The sequence below is a fragment of the Sesamum indicum genome, linkage group LG4 (genome assembly GCF_026168435.1).
Source record: "Sesamum indicum cultivar Baizhima isolate 11 linkage group LG4, ASM2616843v1, whole genome shotgun sequence".
Lineage (NCBI taxonomy): Eukaryota > Viridiplantae > Streptophyta > Magnoliopsida > Lamiales > Pedaliaceae > Sesamum > Sesamum indicum.
Window position 1 is genome coordinate 4,648,071 of NC_142660.1, and position 25,157 is coordinate 4,673,227.

The window sequence follows — 25,157 nt, forward strand, 5'->3', positions numbered from 1 at the left end:
CTCCAAATCTGTTTTGGTGAAGTGAGCTTAACAGTTTTGAAAGATCGACTAAGCGTGGGCACGCTTAGTGGAAACTTCAAATCTGTCCAATTTAGCCATCCAAACAGATTTGGATGCTTCATTAAGCACGGCACGCATCGCAAAACTTGAATAAAATTTCAAAAACTAAAATCAAACGAAGGAGAAATGAAAAGGATAGAAATTTCATGGGTTGCCTCCCATGAAGCGCCTTTCTTTAATGTCTTTGGCTAGACATTGTTGTCCCTCAACTTGAATAAGTTGGGCACTTTAAATTCTTTTCTTCTTCGTCGTCGTTCACCCAAAGATGGTGTGGATCAAGGGAAATTTTGAGGTTCATGAGAGAATTCTTCCTCGAACTTATTTTGTCGTGAAATGCTTTGTTCTTATAAGTTTTCGGACAGGAGCTGACGTCTTTATAACCATCGAATTTAGCTATTTCTTGCACCAACAGATCTATGATCATGTTTTCTTCCAAAATTTTTGCTTTCTCTAACGTGAGCCTTTTTTCCAATGCGTACTTTACATGGTTCTTGCCGTTAATTGTTGCGGAATCCTGCATGAGAGGGTAAAAAATATCTAAAAGAAAAGCGGTAGGTAAATCAGTTGGATACCTCATGGATTCATAGATATTGAATCTTATGATTCCCCCGTCCATGGTGCGACTTCCACTGTGCACATTGATTTTTGTTCGAGCTGTCTTGAGGAACGGTCTTCCTAGCAGGATTGACGTGGAATTAGGGGAGTTTTCCTCCCTCATGTCCAATACGTAAAAATCAGCGGGAAACACCAATTCATTTACCTGTACGAGAACATCTTCCAAGACTCCTTTTGGATAGACTACAGAGCGATTTGCAAGTTGGATGACTACCCCTGTTTCCTTTAAGGGACCAACATTTAAGGACTCAAAAATGGTGAGGGGCATAACATTTATAGACGCTCCAAGGTCACACATAGCACTCTTTATTCCAATCACACTAATTTTACACGGTATAGAGAATGTACCTGGGTCCTTAGATTTTAGGGGTAATTTTCGTTGGAGAATTGCAGAGATGTTCTCCCCCATACTTACCCGTTCGTTTTTCTTGAGTTTACCCTTGGTAGTGCACAATTCTTTGAGAAATTTCGCGTATCGGGGTATTTGCTTGATGGCATCGAATAAAGGGATGTTTACCTCTACTTTGCAGAACGTCTCAAAAATGTCTTTTTCTTCCTCTTCCTTCTTTGCTTTGGTGAATCTTTCTGGGAAGGGTGGTCTAGTTACCAAAGGTTTCGGATGGTCCGCTTCAGGTTCGGCTTGTTCTTGTTGGACCTCAATTTCCTTTTCGGCTTTCTTTTCACACCATGCCCATGTTTAGTGCCATCTTCGTTCACATTTTCCTGCAATTCTTTTCCACTACGATACACAATAGCATCGCCAATCTGATATCACCAAAATTACCACACACCTCACTGAGGTCACAAACAACATTAAAATCTCCTCCTACTATCCACGGGTCATCCACACACTGACCCGCAAGTATCCTTAGTGATCGCCATAACTCACGCCGCTCAGCAATTTCATTGGCACCATACACAAGAATAATAATCACATTCGTTTGGAGTGCTCTAACAGTTACACGAGAGTGTACAAATTGATCACCCAACTCTATCACATTAACATCAAGAATAGTATCGTCCCATACAATCCATATATGATTCCCAACAGACACAAAATCAACAAACCACTTCCATTAAGGCAGTAAGAAAGATTGTATATGAGCAATATTAGTATTTCTCACACGTGTTTCAAGAAGGCCAATAAATTATAACCTGTACTCAGTTACTACGTCTTTCAGTGCCGGCTGATGGTCCCTTTTGTTCAGGCCACGCATGTTCCACATAGCAGCGTTTAACATGGATCACCCGTGGCGGGACTGCTTATGTTAGGACACCAAATGGTATCATCTGCATCATCAAGGGAGTTAAGTGCATCAAAAGTATTAAAGATGACTAACTCCTTACCCTTGTTCCTTCCTTCGTTGACTCCTTGTGCGACAGGGGTACTCGGAGTCTCAGATACAATAGGCTGCTAATTAATATCTTCACATGAGTTATTCTTGTCTTCCTTGACAGCCTTACCCGATTCAGCTATGGGCGGCTGCACTCGTGCCTTCTACACATAAACATTCACCGGCAGTTTCGGTGCTTTCATGGACGGGCAATCCTCCATGGCATGTCTGAGGCTCATGCAAGTGGGGCATTTAGGGGGCAGCCACTCGTATTCTACGTCAACGTTGCATGCAATTTCTCCACCTTCCTCTGTTGGCGACATAATAACCAAATTCTTCGGGAGTTTGGCATTGATGTCAAGCATGACACATACACAAGCGAAATCCAGTCTCGTGCATGTGCATGTGATCGCATCCGGATAGAGGTCATCCAATGCCACTTGCCACCGTACTCAAGCCATCATTAGTCCACAATTCAACTGGCAAGTGTCGAAGGTTAACCCAAATTGGGACTTGGGTATGTTTTAGCTTACATAGGACCATGCCCGACTCCTATTTCTGCAACATAATTGGTTGTCCTTGGAACAACTATGGTCCGCCCTCTGTAACTTCTTCCATTGCCACTACAGTTTTGAATCGGAAGAAGAAAAATTCATTTGCTGTGGTCGTGACTTCTGTTAACAATGGCCCAATAGATTTGACGTAGTCTTTTGCCCAAAACTTAACACACTGCTCTCGCAATCCAGCGACGTGAACCATCTCGAACCATATCCAACGTGGGTCGTACAGTAATTTTGCCGTTTTGCATCATAGGTGGAACATAAGTCAATATTTTTCGAGACGAATTATGGAAAATATTGGGAATTTTATCGTAATAATTCATGAAGTTCACCGACAAAGATTCCGGTGGGCGAAGATATCGGTAATTGTGATGTGGCAGCTGCAGTCACATGCACTGGTGCAGCATCAACAGAAACAGCGTAGGCAGTAGGTAGTTCCGGCAGCGTTACTTTAAAGGCCGAAACTGCTGCAGCGGCGGTTTTAGCAGTTTCAGCCTGTCCAGTCGCCCGCGCAATCTGTGCAGTGGCTGCTGTATGCGCAGCAGGGATCATTATCATCATCTTCTCCAATGTTCTGTATCCGATGTAGGCTAGGAGTAATTGCCTGCGCAACTATGGCAGTTTCATCTCGCGCCGCTAGCAGCACCACAGAGACCCTCAGACTCAAATCTGCAGTAGCCCTATTATTAGAGATCTGCAGCGACAGCGCCAAGCAAGGAGGATGCTCCGCCGCCTGTTCAGCCGTCAAGTGTACTGAACGGCAAAACAGCAGCTCCTGCGAATTCGTATCGCCTTCTCTATATTTCGCTTTCCAACACCGGTGGAGATCATTCAGTGCATGAACAAATTCATTATCCCCTTTATCGATTACTCTATTGGCCAAAACAATAAAATCTGCAAACTGAAACTCCATAGGGGACTAATTAATCGCCGACGCATCTTCCCCGTCCAATCTGTCATCAATCGCTGTTGCGTTGTTGCTGCTCGCCTGCCCTCCTTGTTCGTCAACAACATTCCCCAACTCGCCTTCGTCTATCCCCGCCACCAGATCGTCTTCATCCTCGTCGCCCATGGCTTCAACATGAATTCCGTGTGAAGAGTGTGTAGTTTTAAGTGTAGTAGTGTGTGTAGTTCACATGCACTCCATTCTGCGTTTTTTTTTTAGTTTATCTATTTTTTTGTGATTTATGATTTTTATGGTTGATCTCATGCTCTATAACTCATCTATTTAACCCCGTAAATGCTCATTTGAAATTCTCCATTTTTTATAGTACACCGATGGTGTGTCTTTTTACGATAACAGGATTTCAAAAAATTCAAGCTTCAAATCATATTTTTCAAAGAAAACTCCATAAAAAACCCATGATTAGTCCTCTTTGACTTCAAAACAACATGTTAGAGGCATATGCCCAACATTTAAGACTTTTGCAAGTTTGTTAACATGATTTATCGTTTACTAAGGGTTTGTTTGGTTCAAATGAGAGAAAAATAAAAGTAAAGAGGGGAAGGGAAAGAAAATCATAATTGTTTTTCTTCAAGTTGTTTGGTATAATTTGAAGTGGAGTAAATTTCACATACATCTACTTGTTTGGTACTAGAAAAACATATTGAGAATAAAAGAATATTTTTTGTAAGTTTACTGAATAACCCTTCTCTTTATTTTGTATTAAAAAAAATATGGAAATTAACATTATACTAATATAATTTTAGTATATAAAAAATTTAAAAACCTAACTAATTAAAATATTTATCAAATAAGAACAAGAATATTTTTTATTAATAAAAAGTTTTATGAACCAGCGTCCAATAGCAGATCCATGAGTGCATTGGTTATGGGTTTTGTATCGGATCAATTTTGAACCCACCCTGGTCTATTTTTTAAAATTTTTTATTATTTATTTATTCATATCTAATACATTATTAATAAAAAATTATGATGTTATGGGTAAATTTATATATCATTTTGCATATATCCAACTCTATATGCAAAATACCAAAAGTAAAATAGTAGGATGTGTTATTTGTATTATATAATTTATTTCTTTTCGTAAATGACCATGAAGAAAGTCATTATTTATAACAATCTGGTCACGGGCCATCGAAAGTCTATAACAACACCCAAGTGAAGCACACTGTAACAACTTTAGCAATTGGTGAGAAGCTCTCAGTATAATCAATTTGGGTGTAGGCCTTGGCCACTAGTCGGGCTTTGTATCGATCAATAGATAATCATATTTGAATTGAACTTTAAAACCCACTTACGACCAATCGTCTTCTTCCCTTTAGCCAAAGGACCAATGTCCATGTCATTGTTGTCAAAAGCTATAAGCTTTTGGTTCATAGCATTCACCCATGGGGTACTAATAGATGCCTGCTTATAAGTCCATGGTTCCTGCAAAACTGATAATGATGCCATAAATTTCAAGGACGTAGGGGTAAAGTTTCTGAGAGTTGGTGTAGGGCACGATCATCTATATGACATATAAAGTCATAAAGCGAAGATAGTTGTTGATGGTCTCTCTGTGGCCGTCTAGGTTGTGTGTAAGGGACAGTAGTAGAATCAGAATGGGAAGAAGGTAGGAGAGATGGTTTAGGTGGGGATAAATTTGTCGGAGGTATGGGGTCAACAACATTTGCGGTAAGTGGAATCTTTGACAATGCACAGTGTGCATGAGTAGGAGTAACATGAGCAGAAGGAAACACATATTCATGGAATTTAACATCGCAAGACACAAATGTGTGGTAAGATTCGAGATCATACACTTTATAGGCTTTCTGACAAGGGGGCAACCCAGGAAGATACATTTAGAGGCAAATCTATCAAATTTGGATTTATTGAAAACAAAATAAAGACAACTAAATGTTTTAAGTTATTCATACGAGGTTGGCTTGTTGTATAGAATGTGAAATGGTGTTTTACAATTAAGAAAAGGAGAGTGGAACTTATTTATGAGATAAGTAGTTGAAAGAATGGCATCACCCAATAATTTCCTAAGAAGTAAAACCTGAAACATAATGGATCTTGCAACCTCTAGAAGATGCCTATGCTTATGGTCCACTACTCCATTTTGTTGTGGTGTGTACGTGAAGCTCTTTTGATGAATGATCCCGGGGATATGAAAGAATTTTGACATTGCTCGTTGAGAACTTCCAGCCATTATCTGATCTCACACACTTTATTATCTTGTCAAATTGTGTCTGAACAAGATGCAAAATTTTTGTAGGATATAGAGTCTCGTGTCTCATTGGAAATGTCCAAGTTGCTCTACTAAAATTATCAACAATAGTGAGAACAAATTGACACCCAGAGATTGTGTGTTACCTATAAGGTCCCCAAATATCGACATGGATAAGATCAAAGATGGAGTTGGAGTGAATGTTGCTGGAATGAAATGCCAATCTATGAAGTTTAGCTAAGGGACAGATATTATAAATGACATTGTAAGAAGTAGAGACCAGGTGTCACAAGCATGCTTGTCTTGAATGCAGCGGAATGTAATTGTCATATATTTTTCACCTGTGCGGCCCCAAAGGTGACGCCCAACCTTCGTCCGGCCTTCGCACACATCAGAGTATCGCGACAGTTCGTGTGCTCGCTTAGGCTCTCAGCACCCGTGCCTTTGCGTCTCGCACTCAATCTTGGAACCTGTCAACGCATTTCTCAATGGCAACGAGCATCCTCGCTCCAACTCGGCATTGTGGCACTACGCTTGCGCCCGCAACGCCCATCACATGCCCAAACTCACTCGGTACATCCTAGGCGTTCGGCTCTGTCGTCGTCCATCACCACAACATATGGCCGCCTTCCATGCCTCACCCGAGTAGGACAACATCATAAGTCCGAGGCCCGACCGATATACCGACACCTTGCCGTTCTCCCGCACGGCTATGCCCGACATGCCTTTTTGCCTTTCGGCTTTGGCTTCACAATATGCCCACAGTGCGGCGTCGACCCATGACCGCCTATCCTTAGCCAACGGACCCCATGGACGGCTAGAACTCGATAGCGCATTCCATAAGTTGGATCACGAGGTCTTTGAATGCTTGCCTTGATCACCCATTCGCACGAGAGGTGTTGCCCCAGATATCCCGCAGCCCGTGGGGCAACCTTGCACATCACACGGAGCCTCTCGGTTGTTTCGGCGCCCAATGTAGGCCATCCTGGCCCTATGCTGCCCGTCAGGTTTCCAAGCCCTTCGGGGACTCTAGCGCTCCTATCACGAGCTGCCTAGAGCCGGCTCTTCAAGGCCCCCATCATGCCCACAAGAGATGCTCATTTAGTGCAGACGTCTTCTCATGTACCGCCTTCGTGCACGGGGAGGACCGGCTGTGGCTCACCGTATCATGTCCCCCTTATAATAGGCTTAAGAAAATAATCTTTTGTTCCAAGAGTAGAACAGTCAAAGAGCCGAGGAGTGCACTTTTTCAGCATCTCCATGGATAAAGCACTCTGCTCCGCACATTAGCTTCTACTCAAGCCCAAGGTTGCGTCGCTACGTACTGGCCGATATCCCCTAGTCGCCTGCACGTCGTCCACAGGTAACAACCAACCTGTGAGACCCTCACCCACTCGATATGTTGACGTCCTCATCAACACATACACGAAGGATTGAGGTGTATGCGGTGCCCAATACTCTCTGAGTATCTTGCGACACTCGACCGACCTCTTGCTCTTTCGAGCGCTCCAATCGTGAAGTGCCTCTCCAGCACAACACGAGATCTCCTCGAGGCGACGCTAAGCTGCTCCTCCACAAAACATAGTGTCTCTGATGCACTCAATCAACACTAAACCTGTACAGAAGTCTGTGCCTCTCACTACACTCTCTTCCTATGGTGTCGGGTAGCTCGCAACAAACAGTGCCTTTATACACCCGCTTGATCGCCTCAAGCTGGAAGTCTGTGTACTCGTCTACAGTCGCTTCCCTTAACTGTGCTCCAACTCTTGTCAAGTGCGCCTATGAAATCCCCAATGTTCCTCAAGATAGTGCCTCAATACACTCGAATTGATCTGGAACGAAGGAAGTGTGGAGTTTGTGTTGTCCCTCAAAACAGTGCCTCGAATACACTCGGATTGATCTTGGAACGGAAGTGTGGAGTTCCGGCAGCGTTACACTTCACACTCACTCCCCCATTCGATGTGTTGTTGCCATAGGCAACACGCGGACCCGCCTCTGCGGTAGACTACACTCGAACACTTGCAAACACACCATGGACCGCCTGCCCAACTGTCAGAACCACGCCCCTCATGGATCGAACATGAAAAAGGGTTGCCGTTCAACCCACCATGGAAATAGGACCCGCCTGTCCCAAATCTGGTTAACGATCAAGCTTTCCTAACTTAACCACAAAACATGGGCCCACCTGCCCAACTGTCGGAACCACGCCGCTCGTGGACCTAACATGAAAAAGGGTTGCCGCTCAACCCACCACGGAAATAGGACCTGCCTGTCCCAAATCTAGTTAACGACCAAGCTTCTCCTAGCTCGACCGCAAATCATGGGCCCACCTGCCCAACTGCCGGAACCACGCCGCTCATGGACCGCAAAACACAATCTCGTTGTCTCGTCCCGAGCGCTTGACCGAAACTGCAAGGATAGGATCTCTGAATCCCCGTTCGGCAGCAACTCTAAACGCCAGTCTCGCATCGGTCCGATTACAAACAAGAATGGGATGTACAACTCCCGTCTCCACAGCACTAACAAGGTTGGCATCTCCCGCTCCCAATCCTTGTTGACCTGCCTGCCGCACATGGTGCCAATGGAGCCTGTTGCTCCTGGTATCGATGAAGCCTACTGCTCCACTCAAATATCCACACGATAGTCCTAATCAGAAATCTTAGACCAAAGAGCCCATATTATGGTGTAAGAATCCCGTCGAGGAATGTTCACAATCGTGCTCGAACTCGTGCTCCTAATGAGCACCCAACATACAGCTTAGTGGGCTGCTCCCACTCAAGCTCTGGACAAGTTTTCTTTCACACATAACGGATGCCTATGATCCTTGGTTTTTCAAGCGTGTCGTCTTCCTCTAATCGCACCCTCATCTACCACAATAGCATTTCATCCCAAAACTCTACTCGGCCACACATGGCTCGCACTGACAACTGCCCACAAAGGAAAAGGGTCTCAACGTCCACTCCTTACAATCCTAAGTGTGGCTCGTTTCATGCACCTCATGTGCACTGTGCTTCGGCTCTTGAACATTCAGCGCGTCCTTCTCCTCATGGAAGTTCTTCAGACTGAGAAGATGGCCCTTCATCCACCCCTGTCAGCTCAAGGTGGTATCTCGCCCACCAAAACAGCCACACCGCGTAGACCGCCTCCTGGCTTGCGGCAATCCACACACATAGTTGTTACCCTCATTCACAAACATGGCTCTCGCAGTCCACCCGACGCATCGGCATGTCCCCCTCTCACTCAGGGAAGCCAAGTGAATTCTGAAGTTCGAATATCAATCTGCTGAAAAGAAAATTCTGCACTACGGTTGACAGCTCGCCCACACATCTGCAGCGCTCCCTCACCTGCCAACCAACAACAACGAAGTTGGACCGTAGCCGCTTGCTCTCTGAAACAGCCTAAACGCGCACAAAGGACTCTACCCAACATGATCTCCGCAGTAGACGTCCCCTAAAACCAAACGTTGTGAAACGGCCTGATCTTGTCCCAACTGACGATCTCAACTGATACCAACTCGCCTCTACTTCAGGTAGAACGCGTGTGCCCAATCAGATAGGCATAACTCTCAACTGGAAGTTCTCATCCTCCAGGCTCGCAATTCACCTCGTCTCGTGAAGGCAACAAGGCTCTGATACAACTTGTCACAGGCGTGCTCGTCTTGAATGCAACAGAATATAATTCTCATATATTTTTCGCCTGTGCGGCCCCAAAGGTGATGCCCAACCATCATCCGGCATTCCATGAATTGGATCACGAGGTCTTTGAATGCTTGCCTCGATCACCCATTCACACGAGAGGTGTTGCCCCAGATATCCCGCAGCCCGCGGGGCAACCTTGCACATCACACGGAGCCTCTCGGCAGTCTCGGGCCCAACGTAGGCCATCCTAGCCCTACGCTGCCCGTCAGGTTTCCAAGCCCTTCGGGGACTCTAGCGCTCCTCTCATGAGTTGCCTAGAACCGGCTCCTCAAGGCCCCCATCATGCCCCTAAGAGATGCTCATTTAGTGCAGACGTCTTCTCATGTACCGCCGTCGTGCACGGGGAGGACCGGCTGTGGCTTACCGTATCATGTCCCCCTTATAATAGGCTCAAGAAAATAATTTTTTGTTCCAAGAGTAGAACACTCAAAGGCCCGAGAAGTGCACTTTTCAACATCTCTTAGGATAAAGCACTCTGCTCCACACATCAAAGCACTCTGCTCCGCATATTAGCTTCTACTCGCGCCCAAGGTTGCGCTCCATCGTCGCTACGTGTTGGCCAACATCCCCTAGTCGCCTGCACGTCATCCACAGGTAACAACCAACCTGTGAGATCAGGGTAGTAGAAGAAATATGCTTCATTGAGTTCTTGGACAAATGGCCTTGTCCGTTATACCAAACGTCATTATTACATGATATTGCCTAAGATAGGCTGGAGTTACAACTAAAATGGACTAATGAAAGTTTATTACGTTTATTTCCATCACAAGTGGTAGTGTCCAACAGTTGCGCATTTAGGAGTTGGTGCCAAGCAGGCCAACTTATCCCATAATTTCATTAATTTGGTATAGTAATTTGTCACCGACATATTTCCTTGCACGATGAATCTGATCTCACGTTGTAATTGATAGATTGATAGACCATTGCTCTTTCCATATCGAGCTTCTAATTCCATCCATAAATCCCTCGTTGAACTAACATACATGAATGCCTCAACTATATCTTTTGAAATAGAATTTAGGATCCAAGTTGTCAACATGGAATGAATACAATTCCATTTCTTAAACTCCTCTGAAACTTCAGCAGGTTTGACCAAGCTTCCATATATATAAATTCCAGCTTCATTTTCGCAGCAAGAGCTGCTATCCAGGTAGGATGGTCGGATGAATAAAGCTGTAATTGTTAGAATATGTGACCTGATAGCCAATTAGATTGGCACACTTGTAATCTATTCTGCCAGTAACTCAATTTTATATAACACTATATAGTGAATAAAATGAGTATTGACAATTGGCATTTCATTTGTTGTGCTCATTACACATTTGTTTGCATTTCTTTCAAACATCACAACAAAGCCCATAGACCACTTTAACAATCGTACAACAGTTGGACTGCGCATTAGATGGCGGTCATGAGACTAACTGTCTAGGGTTGGGTCTGAAATGTTCCAAGTCGAGGACCTCGAGAATGGGCAGTGAGTGTTCTATGAAGACTTGCACTAAGAGTCGCATTGATTTGATGAGTGTCGTGTTTCATCGGCAACAGACGTGGGACGTCTATGCAATCTTAATGGATCGACTGGCTAGGTGTCGAATCGACTGAACTGACTCACGTGGATGGTCATATGGAAGCCTCGGAGCCTTGGTTGGTATGACTCGAATTCCTAGCTTCGATAGTACAAGAGTAGTCCTCAGACTTGAGAAATTACACAGTCACGTGCATGCGATGATTGTATCATGGATTTGTGCGAGAGGTGATCGTCCCAAACATGGTCATCATAAGCTTTGTCCAGTACAGTCAAAGCATGTAGCGAGAACGGTGAGTTCCAAAAAGATGATTTGTCCCCTGTCAAAACGTGACAGAGGTATCTCCGATGCACTTGGAGATGCATTTACGCTCTATAAAATTGTGGCTATTAATTGATCGAATAGGAAAAAGAGGTTCCTATGTTGAGCAATTTGGCGTAACGCGATCTCAAGTATTAAGCATAGACGCTTAGTCGAGGATGAGAACCGACACCCAATTCCATGCCCTAGACTAAGGCCGACAGATAGGAGACAGAAGGACCGTACCCGTATGGATTCGAGAGTCTAAAAGTTCATATGGATATTCGCCTAGTCTCTAGTGCCATGGACGATTGCTAAACGGCCACCCATGGTGATGGGCTTTCTTGATGAAGGGTTGATGGAGAATTACTAATTAAATTAGATTTAATTAATAATAGTATTTAACACCAGCCATAGTCTAGCTGAAAGGTGAACCTAAAGAGTCAAACACAAATCACTGAGAAGGGACGGCGAATTAATTAGAAATTAATTTCATAAGTAATTGAATTACTTATTAATGAGAGGGGTCCATTGGATGGAGGAGCCTAAGAATAAATTAATAAGATTAATTTATATTGGGTTTGTCCTTATTATTTAATAAGTTAGACTTATTAATTAATAAAAACTTATTGGACTCGTATATTTAATTTGATTATATATATGATGGGCATAATTAAGTTGGCTTCAATTAAATTAGATTTAATTAGAATTATTGGGCCTTGTATTTTATTTAATAAAATCGGCCAATGCAAGCCCATAACTAAGTTGGTGGAAAATCTTAAAAAACGAAATTATTGACTAACAAATTCACTTTTGGAAAGTGCTATATTAGTCATCCTTTATTTGAAATATCGGATTTTATTACCTTATGGATGATAGGATGAACCTAGACACACTCTAATACATCCACTCGGCCGCCCCTCTCCAATACACACTTGCTGTTTTTTTTATTCCAATTTTTTTTCTAGCAAATTGAGTTGAGGGATCCCAGTTCTGGTGTGGTATGGACATAACTTTAGAGGGCCTCTACGTTGAAGCATTGTGTGAACAAACCAAAAGAAAGAGGTTCGAAGTAAATCAAATCAAAGAGGTAAGTTTTGATTTATGATTTATGTGCCTCTCATTTTTTTTTCTTTTACCATTAGCCCCATTTAAGTTATTGGCATTGTGATCAACTATATCGAATCCTCAAAAACTCCAAGGGTACACCCCTTGGAATTATGGTTTTATTATGTTTGGTTTTTATTTCCAAATTTCCGCATTATCGCTTCTATTTGCGCATTCTTGGGCCGATCCACTCGCATTTTTCGGTGTTTTTAGTAAGAGTCATATCTACTGTTTTTTGGTTTACAATTGCACTTTGATTCACCAGAGCAGTCTGAGTCTCCACAACATTCCCTTCCATTGCCTCTGAACCTCTAGGCGCCATTGAGGAATATAATCGAACATAGTTTGTACATTGATGAGAGAAGTATGCAGAGACCTTCAAAAGAAGGTTCTGATACCATGTTGAAAACTGCAATTGTAGTGAAAAAATTTGTTGAAGCCATGGAATGTTATGAGCAAAAATTCCTGTGTATTGATTGTATTCAATTATTCTCAGTAGTGAGCTCAAGGAAGCTCGACTTTAAAAATAGGTCCAAAAATAGCGCGGAAAAAGGAATAATCAACTAAAAACCTAACTAACCCCAACTCAAGATGCACAATAGGCCAGGCTTGGCTAACCCAACCCAAGACCGGATTGAACCAATTAAAAAGTGGGTTGGTTTGGCCTAGGCCTACTTGGGACCATGCTGGTCCTAGGAATCAATACTTGGGTGCCCAACCTAGTGGCTCGGGACCACCTGGCCTTGGATCGGGCTTGTTGGGCCTTTTTTTAATAAGATTATATATTCTTAATTATTATTTTTCTATACATAAATTTTTATGTGATTTAATTTATTATTTATTTATTTCATAAGATAATTATAAATTTAAGTAATTCTGTATAAGAACACTTCAATATCATAAAACAAAAAACAAACACATGCGTACCTAATGCCGGATTGGTTTGGGCTTGGTTCAGGTCTCAACTGGGACGGTCCATGGACTGAACTTGGGTTTAAAAATGAACACAATTGGGGCACACTTAGAGCTGCAAGACTGCCCTAAGACCGACCATGAATACTAGCGGTGGACTTTTTCAGGCTGGTTATCTCGGTCTCGACCTTGAACCCCAATCAACATGGACATCTGTCAAACTTAACAATTAACAGCTGGACACATAAAAAATACATATGCATAAGAAAGTGCATTTTCACTTATAAAAGCGTGTTGTATGGATAACGTGTCTTCCTCTTTCTTGAGCCTAGATTCCACAGATGCTGGACTGTCGCTGCACTTTCATGGCCATCACCATTATTTCCACGAAACAGGATACAACTACACACGCCAAGATATTACTTCTTTCGTTTTTCTCCTTTCGATTACAATAAGAACGTAAATGACTTGATAGAGTGTTGAGTTTTGGATTGTTAGTCGAAATAGAGCTATGATTTCACAGTAATTAGTTGAGTGCTGCTAAATTTATGGGTCGTACAAATTTAGTTGTTCAATCCAATCTAAGATAGATATTTGGTGGTTCGACATGCTCAAAGAACTAGGAGCCGTTGTTTTTCTATAGATTCTATTTTCAATTTTTTGAAACTAACAGGGTAAGAAGAACGATTAATGAAGAATGATGCATTTCAATATTCTATTTTTGCAGTGCGTGCTATATTTTCTAAAATATGATGCACCTATTGAAATGCTAATTTTGATTGAACAACTTGAATCTGTTTATAACTAGCAGATTTATCTCTTAATGGTTTAAGCACTGATTAGAAAAAGAAAAAGAACTTGTAGCAAATCATACATTATGGGGGAGTGCTTTTGTTAATCATATGAAATTCTAACATACTAACAGTTCAATTTTCTACTTTTCATGTCTGAAATGACACATATACTTGTATACAAGAAAAGTTGCATATCAATGAGATTATTAAGCACTAATATCTAAAAAAAAAAATATAGAATATTTTACAAATATTTATCTTTTGAAGAGAATATTTACAAATATTTATGGACCAAGTTGAATATTTAGTTATCAAGTAATTTTTAAGATCGTGTTACCTTTAGACATTTTGAATAATATATTATAAAGGCTCTATTGAACCTTCAAAAAGTGAAACTTGTATTTGATCTATTAACTAAGTAAATTTTGCGATTTGCTAACATATTTTGATAGAAAATTTCAAATTTGTCCAAAATTAGCACATGCAAGTTATGTGCTGGTGTAAATTTGAGGATATTGTTGACCGAAGGTTTAGAAGTTAGCAAGGAATTTAAAAATTTGGCATGATGTTGGCTATAATAAGAGATTTTAGGAGGATTTTACAGTAGCAAGTTGCATAAAATCAATAAAACAATGAAGAATTTTAAGCAGTAGATTGTAAAATTGGTCAACTCCTGCTTTATATAACACAAAAGAGTAATAATGTTAATAGAAAGAGTAATAAAATTATCATCATACAATCATAAAGTGAGGATATAAACTTCATCATATTAATAACATGAAATTAATAAATAATTTTATAATTTCAAATAATACAGAGTACAACAAGGAGCCACCAAATTTCATTAAATTCAAAACAATCCAACAAAATATTATGGTAACCACCTGCCCATGCACTTAATTACAAACCCTCGCTCTATCATATCTCAATTGCACCACAAATCTCTTCCTATTCAGCTTTTCATTCACATGGGAACCTCCTACAACCTATAATTTATCTTGTTCTCTGTACCTGGCCCGTTTAATGGCACCACCTGTAAAATTAGCGGCAGAAGGTACATAGAACCACAATGCAGTCGTAAAAGATTTGCAGCTAACGATTCATCCATCCAATAACTTATGGATCATCAATTTATCACCAAAAGTGGTAGATTCTGAGTTAAAATCTCCATTTGCCGCTCATGGAGAAGTGATCGGCATTAACTCATTCCCCTCTCATCACTAAGCCTTTGTCCACTTTAAAGAAATCAAGGGCGCAAAGATGGTTAGGCAAGGCCTGCAAGGCCACATTCTTCATAGGAAGCCTCTAATGATTAACTTCGTAAACAGGTTGGTGATTATTAATTTTTTTATTTCATGATTTCTTTATTCTTTTTTGTTAGTGTAAATACTGTTTTTGAAGGCTTAAATATATTATTTGTTTTGTAATTTCGCTGCATTCCATGTCTAAAATGATATATAAACTTCTTTAAAAGGAATGCCGCAAATTAAATGAGCTTTTTAAGCACTAATATCGGAAAATACACACAAAATATTTATAAATATTTGTGGACCAAGCCGAATATTTAGTTATCAAGCAATTCAGGATTAAGATCTTATGGTAATAAGGTTGATTAATTGCATCATTTTGATTTGAATATTATAAAGACTCTATTGAATTTTTTTGTCCTATAATAAGAGGTATTTTGCGTTTTGGACCTTCAAAAAGTGAAAGTTATAATTTTATCTATTATTTTAGTAAATTTGCTATTGCAAAGACATTTTGAAAGAAATTTCCAAATTTGATCGAAATTAGCACGGGCGTAAAATTGAGGATGTCGTTGACTAAATGTTTAGAAGTTAGTCATGAATTCGAAATTTGACATGATATTGGCTATAATATGAGATTTTAGGAGGATTTTTCATGGACAAATTGCATCAAATCGATAAAACAATGAAGAGTTTTTAAGCAGTAAATTGTAAAAATTTGGTCGACTCCTGCAATATATAAAAAAAAAGAGTAACAATGATAATAGAAAGAGTAATAAAATTATCATAATACAATCATAAAAGTGAAAACATAAACTTTATAATATCAATAACATGGAATTAATAAATCATTTTAAGATTTCAAAGCTCGATGTTATAAAATATAATGATAAGAAAAAAATTGAAGACTAAGCAATGCAAAAATGAAAGCATTAACTTTAGAGTCAAGAAATTTCAAGATAAAATTGCTTGAAAAATCAACAAATTAAAATTAGAAACATAAGAATGTTTATGATAAATAATATATAGGTCCAATTTAGAATTTTAATTTAATTTTGGGTGAATAATAGAGTACAACCAGGAGCTATCAAATGCCATTAAATTCAGATAAATCTAACAAAAGACTGCAGTAACCAACCCCCGTACACTTACAGAACCTCACACCAACACATACCCATTGCAAAAAAATCTATTTCTATTCAACTATTCATTCACATCAAAACCTCCGAGACCCATCATTTGTCTTGTTCTCTGTACTTAACCTGTTTAATGGCACCACCTGTAAAATCAGAGGTGGAAGACACACAATACCACGATGTGGCTGTCAAAGATTTGCAGCGGGAGATTCATCCATCCAACAACTTGTGGATCGACAATTTTGTCCTATAATAAGAGGTATTTGTCGTTATTGAACCTTCAAAAAGCGAAACTTACAATTTGATATATTGTCTTAGTGAATTTTTATATTTACTAACACATTTTGATAATTTTTTTTGAATTTGTTAGAAATTGGCACGTGCAAGCCATGTGCTGGCGTGAATTTGAGGATATCATCAACCGAAAATTAGGATGTTAATCAGGAATTCGAAATTTGATATGATGTTGAATATAGTAAGAGATTTTGGGAGGATGTTTTGGGGGCAAGTTGCATAAAATCAATAAAACAATGAAGAATTTTAAGCAGTAAATTTTTGTATAAAAATGATAGATTTCTGCAATATATAACCAAAAAGAGTACTAATATGTCATTGACATGGTTTGTTTTTATAAAATATAGTGATAAGAAAAAAATTAAATACTAAATAATGCAAAAATGAAATAATTAACTTTGGTATCAAAGAAATTCCAAGACAAATTTGCTTGAAAAATCAACAAATTTAGATTAGAAACACAAGAATGTTTTTAATAAATAACATATAGGACCAATTTAGAATTTTAATTTAATTCACAATGAAAGTTATGATATTTTTAAATATTTACAAAACCCCAGTCCACCCCCCCCCCATTGCACACTAATCTCTTTCTATTTTGCTTTTCAGTCACATCGGAATCTCCGACGACCTATCATTTATCTTGTTCTCTGTACATGACCCATTTAATGGCATCACGTATAAAATCAACAGCTGGAGCTACAAAGAACCATGATGCACCATAAAAGATTCTCAGAGGATGATCCATCCATCCAATAACTTGTGGACCGGCATTTTGTCACCAAAAGTGACAGACTGTGAGTTTAAATCTCTGTTTTTCGCTCAAGGAGAAGTAATCAGCATTAACTCATTCCCCTTTGGTCTCTACGCCTTTGTGTACTTTAAAGAAATTGAGGGCACGAAGTTGGCGAGGCAAGGTCTGCAAGGCCACGTTCTTCATGGGAAGCTTTAATGATTAACTTCGCTAAACTGTTTTTATAAAATATAGTGATAAGAAAAAAATTAATACTAAATAATGCAAAAATGAAATAATTAACTTTGGTATCAAAGAAATTCCAAGACAAATTTGCTTGAAAAATGAACAAATTTAGATTAGAAACACAAGAATGTTTTTAATAAATAACATATAGGACCAATTTAGAATTTTAATTTAATTCACAATGAAAGTTATGATATTTTTAAATATTTACAAAACCCCAGTCCACCCCCCCCCCATTGCACACTAATCTCTTTCTATTTCGCTTTTCAGTCACATCGGAATCTCCGACGACCTATCATTTATCTTGTTCTCTGTACATGACCCATTTAATGGCATCACGTATAAAATCAACAGCTGGAGCTACAAAGAACCATGATGCACCATAAAAGATTCTCAGAGGATGATCCATCCATCCAATAACTTGTGGACCGGCATTTTGTCACCAAAAGTGACAGATTGTGAGTTTAAATCTCTGTTTTTCGCTCAGGGAGAAGTAATCAGCATTAACTCATTCCCCTTTGGTCTCTACGCCTTTGTGTACTTTAAAGAAATTGAGGGCACGAAGTTGGCGAGGCAAGGTCTGCAAGGCCACGTTCTTCATGGGAAGCCTTTAATGATTAACTTCGCTAAACTGTTTAGTAATTTATTGATTTTCTTATTTTATTGTTTTCCTACTTTTTCTCTACTTTCCATGTCTAAATGACACATATATTTTTTTAAAATAAATATTTCATATCAAATAAAAATTATTAAGCACTAATATCTTAAAATACGCAGAGAATGTTTACAAGTATTTATGGACCAAGCTGAATGTTTAGTTATCAAGTAATTCTAGATGAAGATCGTGTTACGTTTGGATAATAAGGTCGATTGGTGGCATCATTTTGATTTGAATATTATAGAGGCTCTATTGAAATTTTTGGTCGTATAATTAGAGGTGTTTGGTGCTTTAGACCTTCATAAAATGAAACATACTATTTGATCTATTATCTTCATTAATTTTGATACAAATTTCTAAATTTGTCCAAAATTAGCACGTACAAAATCTGTTTTTATATAATCCATAGTATTGTCGGAGGGCACCATACTCAATTAAATTCAAACAAATCCAAATTACAGTATCCAATGCACCCATACAACCATCCACACTCGTGCCATCACCATCCTCGGGGCGGTGCATACACAAAATCTCTTTATAAGAAAAAATCTATATTTTTGGTACAATTATTAGCATTAAATTTCATCCTTTATTTATACATTTAGCATTTTTAATCCATCAATTAGTGAAATTTAAAAATTATCAAACAATGCTAATATTGAAGGGAAATTAATTCTATCTTGTAAATTTCTGGGTGAATCTACTGTTTTTATATATATATGTATGTATGTATATTGAAATGATAATTATATGATAATATCAATATCTTACTAAATTGATCGCCAATGCATCAGTTAGACAATATATCGATATTCAATTCATATATGAATATAATAAAGAATAATATTGAAATAGATTATAATAAACTCATATAAAGTGAGTCAATTACTCACATATCTGATGGGATCTGAAACCATCACCCTACACTTGTTCATGAAGCGTATAAGTGATAGATTAAGTTTAAAAGTTAGTCAAAAATTGAAATTTTGACATGATTTTGGCTATAATGAGATTTTAGGAGGATTTTTCTGGGACAAATTGCATGAAATCAATCAAACAATAAAGGATTTTAAGCAGTAAATTGCATAAAATTGGTTGAGTCTTGCAATATATAAGAGTTATATTGATACTAGAAAGTGTAATAAAAGTATCATAATACAATCATAAAATGAGGACATAAACTTTATCATATCAACAGCACAGAATTAATAAATAATTTTAAAATTTCAAAGTTTGATTTTATAAAATACAATGAAAAGAAAAAAAAAATGAACACAAGGTAACGCAAAAATGAAAGTATTAACTTTAGTGACTAAAGAAATCTCAAGACAAAATTACTTGACAAATCAATAAATTAAGATTAATAACACACGAGTGTATATAATAATGAAAACTAAAATGCACGCAACCTACTGTAAATAGAATTGCAAATGAACAAATTATTCTTTATAAAAAAAATAGCAAAATACTTCCCTATATTTTTTAAAATGAAGTAATTTATCTTTTCAAACTGGAATGTAAACATTGCTCTATTTAAAAAAAAAGATGGTTTGTATTGGGCTTGTAATGGTTTGTATCTTGGGCTTGATAAAAGATGACTGTGTCTTTAATTTGGTTATTATATGTCTTGAGAAGTGTAGTCAGAATTTAATTAATTGCATTAATTAAATTTGGGCTTAGCAGCTTGGATTGTTAACTAGGGCTTTAGTATTATTGACTTCCTTTTTCTAGTTTTATTGCTTGTCTTGTTGCCTAGTACTAACTTTATTTTTGCTAGCAATATATATTCCAACCGCTTTTTCCCTCAAAAAAAGTTGGGGCATAGCACAATTTAATTTGTTTGATTAATTATATTAATTATATTAATTAAATATTGGACTCGAACATTAATCTATTTAATTATAATAAATAAATTTATTCGACTCCTATTGGGTCTTAAAATTAATTAGGTCAATTATAAAAATCAGATGGACCTTTGCTAGGCTGGAATTGATTTAGTTGTTGAATTAAACCAAACTCGATCCGCCTAAATAAAGTCCTAGCCGATTTTGAGAGTGACTAGGTCAAAAGAGGAGTTGAGACGACTCCTCTACAGACCCCACTCGGCCGTGATGACGTATACCAAGTGTATTACTTTTCCCAACATCTCTCATCTCAGTGTTTTGAAAAATTAGCTTTTTCTTTCTACTCTACATCTCTCACAATCCATCCACTACTCTCTCTTCCCTTCTCCATCAAGTTCTTCTTGAACAAGTTTCAAGAAAAAGCTAATTAAATCTGATTCAATAATTTGAGAGTGAGAATCGAATCCATTTTGTTCAATAAAAATCATTTCTACTGCCAGATCTTAAGTCATCTAACAGTGGTATTGAAAATTATGCTTCCGACGTGTGATATGGATGAAGGAAGAGGAGGTCTAAGTTGATCTTTGCGTGAATGCAGATCCGGAGAAGGAACAACGAGCAAAGCAGATTCGGACAAAATCTAAATGGTATAATTTCATGGTTTGCATTTTTAATAGTTGTTTCTTTCTACCTTAAGCCACAAAAATCATTTATGCATTTTTTATTTATTATTTGTCTTTTTAAGTATCAAACGCTCAAAAAATCAAGAAGTACGCTCTATTAATTGGATTTTAAATTCAGTTTAATTTCCGCTTTCACTGCTTTCGTTACTTTTCCTTTAATGTAGCCAAAACACGTGTTCTTGTAAAAGGTTTAGACCAAATATATAATCTTTTAGATCTATGTCGGATTTATCTATTATTTTTTTTGATAAATATAAGTTTCATTAATAAAACAAGATCGTACAGTAAAACAATGCTCAATTGGTGGTTTCTCCCTCGATAGGCCAAGGGATACGCCATAATCTATATAACTCACATGAACTAACAGAACGAGATAAATTAACACTGATAATCCTCTATCTACTATCTTCCACAATAATGGTGGTTATGATGCTCGGTAGTCGCTCCGTATGCTCAAAGCATCTGAATTCCGTTCCCTCCAAATGAGGTAAATGCAAGCAGCAAGGAGTACACGATAAGTCAAGTTAATGATATGTTTTCCTCTCCATTTCCTTGCAGCCCACTCAACATCCCGTGGCCATTCTCTATTAGGCCATTCAAATTGAACAAGCTGTCGAATCGCTGTCAGGCATCTTCTGGTATAACAACATCGAAAGAATAGATGAGTATATGTCTCTATTGCGCCCAATCACATGATATATAGGCGTCTAAGTATGATAGCCATGGTTTATCAGCTGTGGATAGTTTTTCCAAAAAATCGCAAGTCATAGGATGAAATTATGCCTGGGGATATTCAGAAAACCCGAGAATAGTGAAGACCAACCTGCCTTGGGTCACGGTGGGTCCAATAGCCTGTAAAGAGATGCAACTGTGGGTCCTCCCGTCTCGAATCGCCAAATAATGCGATCTTTCTCGCCATGAATTATTGGCAATGCATGCAAAATCTCCAAACACTTAATGTCCATAATGAGAGGCCAATGCCATTGCCCCTCCATAATGCTCCATAATAACACTACTGAGCTTGTCTGCTGTCCTACGCCCAAGCAGGCGTGGACCCCGTGGGAATCTCTCAATAAGAGGACCAAGGTGATGCAATGGATCATGCCACAGATAAAATGAATTCCCATCACCAATTTGATAGTTCACCATCGATCGAAGCAAGGGGCGTAGTCGAAGGAGTTTCCTCCAGCCCAAAGAACCCCCACTGTTAGTGACCGTCCATACAGATTTATCACGTAGCCACCCGTTAAATAACCATTCTACCCAGATTGATGTTCTATCACATCGAATAACATCACACAGCTTCTTGCTCATTAACGCACGGTTTAAAGTAGCGATGTCCCTTAGGCCCTGACCCCACTCCGACGCCGGCCTACAGACATCCCTCCATGCTACTTTGGCATATCCACTGGTCGTTGTGCCCTTCCACACAAAAGCTCTCAGACGCTTCTCAATCTCACTTATAACACCTTTAGGTAGGATGAACGTAGAAGCCTAATATATACTTAACGCCATAAGTACAAATTTAATAATCTATACCCTCCCATCATATGATAATCTCATTCCTTCCCAACCTCTAATGCATTGATCAATTTTCAATAATAAAGGCTAGCAGTTTGTTAACGATAATTTAGAGGAAAGTAGAGGAAGTCCCAAGTACCTCTTTGGAAGGTGCCCTTCCTGGAAGTCAAGCATCACTAATAGCTGCTCCCGTATCCCTTGTGCAGATCGAGAAATTATAAGATGGCTCTTATGCACATTAAGCCGGAGATCTGACCAGCAGTCGAATAGGTCCAACCCCTGCTTAAAGACCCCTATAGAGTGCATATTAGCTTTGCGGAGCAACAACAGATCATCTGCAAATCCAAGCTAAAATAATCGAGAAGGCTCACATTTCTAATTAAAGAAAAATGCATGTCTTGATCAATCATCTGCAGAAGAATAAAATGCAGAACCTCCATTACGAGAACGAACAGATATGGCGTTAAAGGGTCCCCATGCCGTAACCCTCTCGATCCCGTAAAGAAACCCTGAGGTTTCCCATTCAACCCGATGGAAAACGAGGGTGTCGTGATGCACTCCTCTATCCACCTAATGAACATAGTCGGGAATACAAACAGGTGTAACACTGCAAGTAGATAATTCCATTCTACCGTGTCTTAAACTTTTTGGATATCCACTTTCAGTGCACATCTAGGAGGTAGGCGTGCTTGATTGTAGCCTGTAAATAGTTCCTGTGCTAATAGTATATTATCTGCAATACTACGACCAGGAATAAAGGCAGCCTGAAAAAGGGCTTATCAACTTATCCAACACATACTCAACTTTTGTACAATAAGTTTCGCAATAATCTTATATAAAATATTACAACACGAAATAGGTCGAAAATCTGTGACCATCATAGGGGCATGTACCTTAGGGATAAGTGCCAGAAGTTTGGTGTTGATTTGCTTCAGCAGTTTTCCCGTGGTAAAGAACTCCAAGATTGCCTTCATAATCTCCAGACCCACGATTGGCCAGGCAGCTTAATTAAAAACCTATGAGAACCCATCAGGTCTATGTGCTTTATCTTCAACAATGTCAAACATTGTCTGTTTGACGTCAACTGCAGTGACGGGTGTAAGGAGCTGAAGTCCTTCCTCCTCATTAAGGACATGTCTAGCCCATGGCCTCAGATATCGGATATCTATCACCTGCCTCCGTCTTTCTCCGCCTAACAGAGCCTAGTAGAAGGAGACAAACTCATGAATAACCGCTCCTGGCTCTGAGTAGGTGGTCCCATGTTCATCATTTATTTGCAAGATTCTCTAAGTGGCACGTCGCTGAGCTATCTTGCAAAAGAAGACTCATGAGCATTGATCCCCATCCTTCATCCATTGCATCTTAGCTCGTTGCTGTAACATTATTTGTTCCATTTTTGCCTCCTTGGCGTATACCAAACGACAAAGGTGTTCCAGGAGTAGAAAGAGGTCATTCTGTCTATCAGAGCTAACCAAGATCTATGCTTCCTCAAGGAATCCTTTAGCCACGCGTACATTCTCCAAAAGATCTCCTTTATTGCGCCGTTGCTGTTGGAATACTAGCTCTAAAGCGTTTAGTTTCCGCGTAATCGAGTACATAGGCACTCCAATAATGTTGTGTTGCCAGACATTCTGCACACTGGGATAAAATCTGGTGAAAGAGTAAGGTAATTATCAGATCTGAACGTACCTCCCAGTTGTTGTTGGGCTAGGAGTAATTAGCTGCCAACCATGGCAGTTTCATCTTGTGGCGCTACCAGCACCACAACGACCCTCAGATTCAAATCTGCAGTAGCCCTATTCTCAGAGATCTGCAACGACGATGCCAAGCAAAGAGGATGCTCCGCCGCCTGTTCAGCCGTTAAGCGCACCAAACGGCGAAACAACAACTCCTACGAATTCCTGTCGCTTTCTCCATATTTCACTGTCCAACGCCAGTGGATATCATTCAGTGCACGAACAGATTCGTATCCCCTTTGTCGATTACTCTATTGGCCAAAACAATAAAATCTGCAAACTGAAACTCCATGGCGGACTGATTAATCGCCGGCGCATCTTTCCCGTCCAATTTGTCATCAGTCGCTGCTGCATTGTTGCTGTTTGCCTGCCCTCCATGTTCGTCAACAACATTCCCCAACTCGCCGCCGTCTATCCCCGCCACCATATCATCTTCATCCTCGTCGGCCGTGGCGTCAACCTGAATTCCATGTGAAGAGTGTGTAGTTTTAGATGTAGTAGTGTGTGTAGTTCGCATGCACTCCATTCTGCTTTTAACTTATCTATTTTTTTTGTAATTTATGATTTTTATGGTTGATCTCATGCTTTATAACTCATCTATTTAACCCTATCAATGCTCATCTCAAATTTTTCATTTTTTATAGTACCTTGATGGTGTGTCTTTTTACGATAGCAGGATTTCAAGAAATTCAAGCGGTAAATCATGTTTTTCCGAGAGAAATCAATAAAAGACCCATGATTAGTCGGCTCTGACTTCAAAACAACATGTTAGAGGCATATGCCCAACATTTAAGACTTTTGCAGGTTTTTTCACATGATTTATTGTTAACTAAGGGTTTGTTTGGTTCAAATGAGAGAAAAATGAAAGTAAAAAGGGGGAAGGGAAAGAAAAAAATAATAGTTTTTCTTCAAGTTATTTGGTATAATTGGAAGTGGAGTAAATTTCACATACATCTACTTGTTTGGTACTAGAAAAA

General features: G+C 39.2%; 1 protein-coding gene across 1 annotated transcript; it reads right to left on the minus strand.

The window, feature by feature from the left end:
• Window positions 1-21,877: 21,877 nt before the first annotated feature.
• Window positions 21,878-23,418, minus strand: LOC148788292 (uncharacterized). Its single transcript, XM_088879973.1, has 6 exons — window positions 23,338-23,418; window positions 23,104-23,208; window positions 22,879-23,014; window positions 22,584-22,779; window positions 22,463-22,499; window positions 21,878-22,417 (listed from the first exon to the last, which is right to left on the minus strand). The coding sequence occupies exons 1-6, from the start codon at window positions 23,416-23,418 to the stop codon at window positions 21,878-21,880; spliced, it is 1,095 nt and encodes a 364-aa protein (XP_088736099.1).
• Between the last annotated feature and the right edge of the window lie 1,739 nt (window positions 23,419-25,157).

Excerpts from the sequence above, each read along its gene's own strand:
- LOC148788292 (XM_088879973.1), bottom strand. The coding sequence starts at position 23,418 with ATGAAGGCAATCTTGGAGTTCTTTACCACGGGAAAACTGCTGAAGCAA. Across the intron at positions 22,500-22,583 it reads GAAGGGCACCTTCCAAAGAG|AGGTTGGGAAGGAATGAGAT; the intron begins GTACTTGGGACT and ends TCAATGCATTAG. Across the intron at positions 22,418-22,462 it reads GATTATCATATGATGGGAGG|GCTTCTACGTTCATCCTACC; the intron begins GTATAGATTATT and ends AGTATATATTAG.